General features: G+C 38.0%; 1 protein-coding gene across 2 annotated transcripts in view; it reads left to right on the top strand.

The window, feature by feature from the left end:
• The first annotated feature begins 139 nt into the window (after positions 1 to 139).
• The window catches only part of LOC122330398 (dickkopf-related protein 3-like), a 5,549-nt gene continuing 3,446 nt past the window's right edge, over positions 140 to 2,242 (top strand). Inside the window, exons 1-3 of one of the 2 annotated variants that reach the window (XM_043227355.1) lie at positions 140 to 419; positions 873 to 998; positions 1,094 to 1,174. In XM_043227355.1, coding sequence (XP_043083290.1) covers positions 234 to 419; positions 873 to 998; positions 1,094 to 1,174 — 393 coding nt within the window. In that variant the 5' untranslated portion in view covers positions 140 to 233. The remainder of the gene's footprint in view (positions 420 to 872; positions 999 to 1,093; positions 1,175 to 2,242) is intronic. The other variant, XM_043227354.1, reaches the window with a different exon arrangement.

The following is a 2,242-nucleotide window of genomic DNA, read 5'->3' as shown; positions in this document are numbered from 1 at the left end:
ATATATATAAGACGTTTGTGTCGAGGTAGCATGCTTTTGTACGGTTTACTTGTCAGTCTTATGTTTGAAGGGCTGCGCTGTTGCTTTAATAATTGAGTCATCAGATGCAATAGTGGGAGCCAAAAACCTTTTCCGGTCTTTTTTTTCCCTCACAAGTTTCCAAATAAACCACGTCCCAGGCACAGACAGGGTCTGTGATTCCCGACAGGGGTGACTCGCCTAAGCACTAAACGATGCTGAAATTTGTGATAATATCCCTTTCCGTGGGCTTTGTGGTGGGCAGCTCACTTCAAAGAGGTCTGGACATCACCCTGGACGAGCATGTGGCGCAGGGACAAACTACTTTAAACGAGATGTTCAAGGAAGTGGAAAAACTTATGGAGGACACGCAGCAAAAACTAGAGGAGGCTGTCCACCAGGTATGACTAGAGAAAAATAAATCTGAGTACATTAACATTTGAGTTTTGTTGTGGCATGGTCCCCTCGCGCAGGAGGATTGTCGCTGACCGATTCGTGAAGGAATTGTTCTTTTGAGTCGAATCTGTTCACTGAATCTTTTTTTTCTTTAAAAACTGGTTCACTAAACCTCGAACGAATACGAACCGAATCAACAAGATTAGCTTAATAGCAAATTTAGTTAAAAGTGCAAAATGTAAATGTTTATTTGAGTGTTTTTTCTTATGTATTTCATTTTGTATGACTCCAGTTGCTACAACAAACGGAGCTTAATTACGATTTTAAACTGATGTTTTTTTTTTTTAAGAACTGGTTCAAAGAATTGATTCGCCAATTTTTTTTCTATTACTCCCGAATCAGCAATGTCAAATAAAATTACAATCAAAGCATATTAATGTTAATCTTATTCGAATCAGATGGAGAATGAGTCTTCAAAGTCGCTGCTAAATGGACGCGACTTTCCTGCCAGTTTTCACAATGAAACTACAACAGAGATCAAGGTTGGAAATCGGACTGTTCATCTGATAGAGAGAATCGACAAGGTATTTCTTGCCTTTATTCTTTCTGATTAGCGCATGACTGAATCGCTGTGCATGTAGCCTTAGTGTTTCTGTATATTGATTTGCTTTTTCTCTAGGAAACGGATAATAAGACCGGAAAGACTCATTTCTCCAGAACTCTCGTTCAGAACACCGAAAGGTGGAACGAAGTGGATCACGTGAGTCCGTTTCTCATCCATAGCTTTAATATTTCCTATAACTTTAAATAGTTGTAAACTATCTGACGCACAACCTATGTAAGTAAACGGTGTCCTGCTGCATTGGTCACTCTCTGGCCAGTGAGTTTTTCATCACCCAGACAACCTGAGGTAAGAAAGCAGAGTGGATTTGTTAAAACCAACAATGATTTTCCACTTCAGCAGCCATCAAACTATTCGCTGCTCGCCTGGAAAACATGTGGCATGTCATTAGAGACTTTACCAAACATGCTTAATTCTTATAAACCGTTTGATAAAGTAGTTGAGGGACAGATGGTCCGGATCAGTCCTCTTTCCGCTTGTGTTGCACTGTTGCTGTGGTTACCACTAAAATACAAGCTTTTATTTCTCACAGGGCCAAATAAAAGTGTGCTCTACAGGAATTAATCTTTTAAATGCTGGAGCAGTCAGCGTAAACACGTTGTGTCTTAGTTTTCGATATTTTAAATCTCACTCCTATTAAAGAGCAATAACAATTTTTAACAGCTTTTGGTTTTAATAAATGGTATCTGTTCTAGAGTAAAACGTATAAATATTGCACGCATGTATGTATCTTTGTGCATTTCTTTAACAATTTAACAGACGGCGGTGTCATGTGGCTCTGGCATCGGGACAGTAATATATGGTGAAATTAGAACAGCTGGAAAGAATGCATGGAAAGTGGTGCACGGGGAACGTGTGGTGGAGAGCTTGTGCCATGAGGCAGCACTTAGTGGTTTACTCTCGTTTTGCACAGTGGCAAATCTGAGCTCACAGTTAAAAGATAACCGTTTATTGTGAGGGATGATGATGATATAACAAGCCCCTCATTATATCAAAATATATACCAGATGTGAGCGATCAATACATCGTTCCATGTATCCAATATAAAATCTATTAATAAATACAAATATTTGTGTGTGTGTATATGTAATTTATACAATTATAATATATTAAATATAAAGTAATATTTTTACATGTGCTACACACACATGTAAAACCAAATAAAATTTGGTTTAGTGATATTTTACATAGGCAACATACATATAC

Source organism: Puntigrus tetrazona, chromosome 25 (genome assembly GCF_018831695.1).
Source record: "Puntigrus tetrazona isolate hp1 chromosome 25, ASM1883169v1, whole genome shotgun sequence".
NCBI classification, from domain to species: domain Eukaryota; kingdom Metazoa; phylum Chordata; class Actinopteri; order Cypriniformes; family Cyprinidae; genus Puntigrus; species Puntigrus tetrazona.
This window is presented reverse-complemented; position numbering and strand designations above follow the sequence as displayed.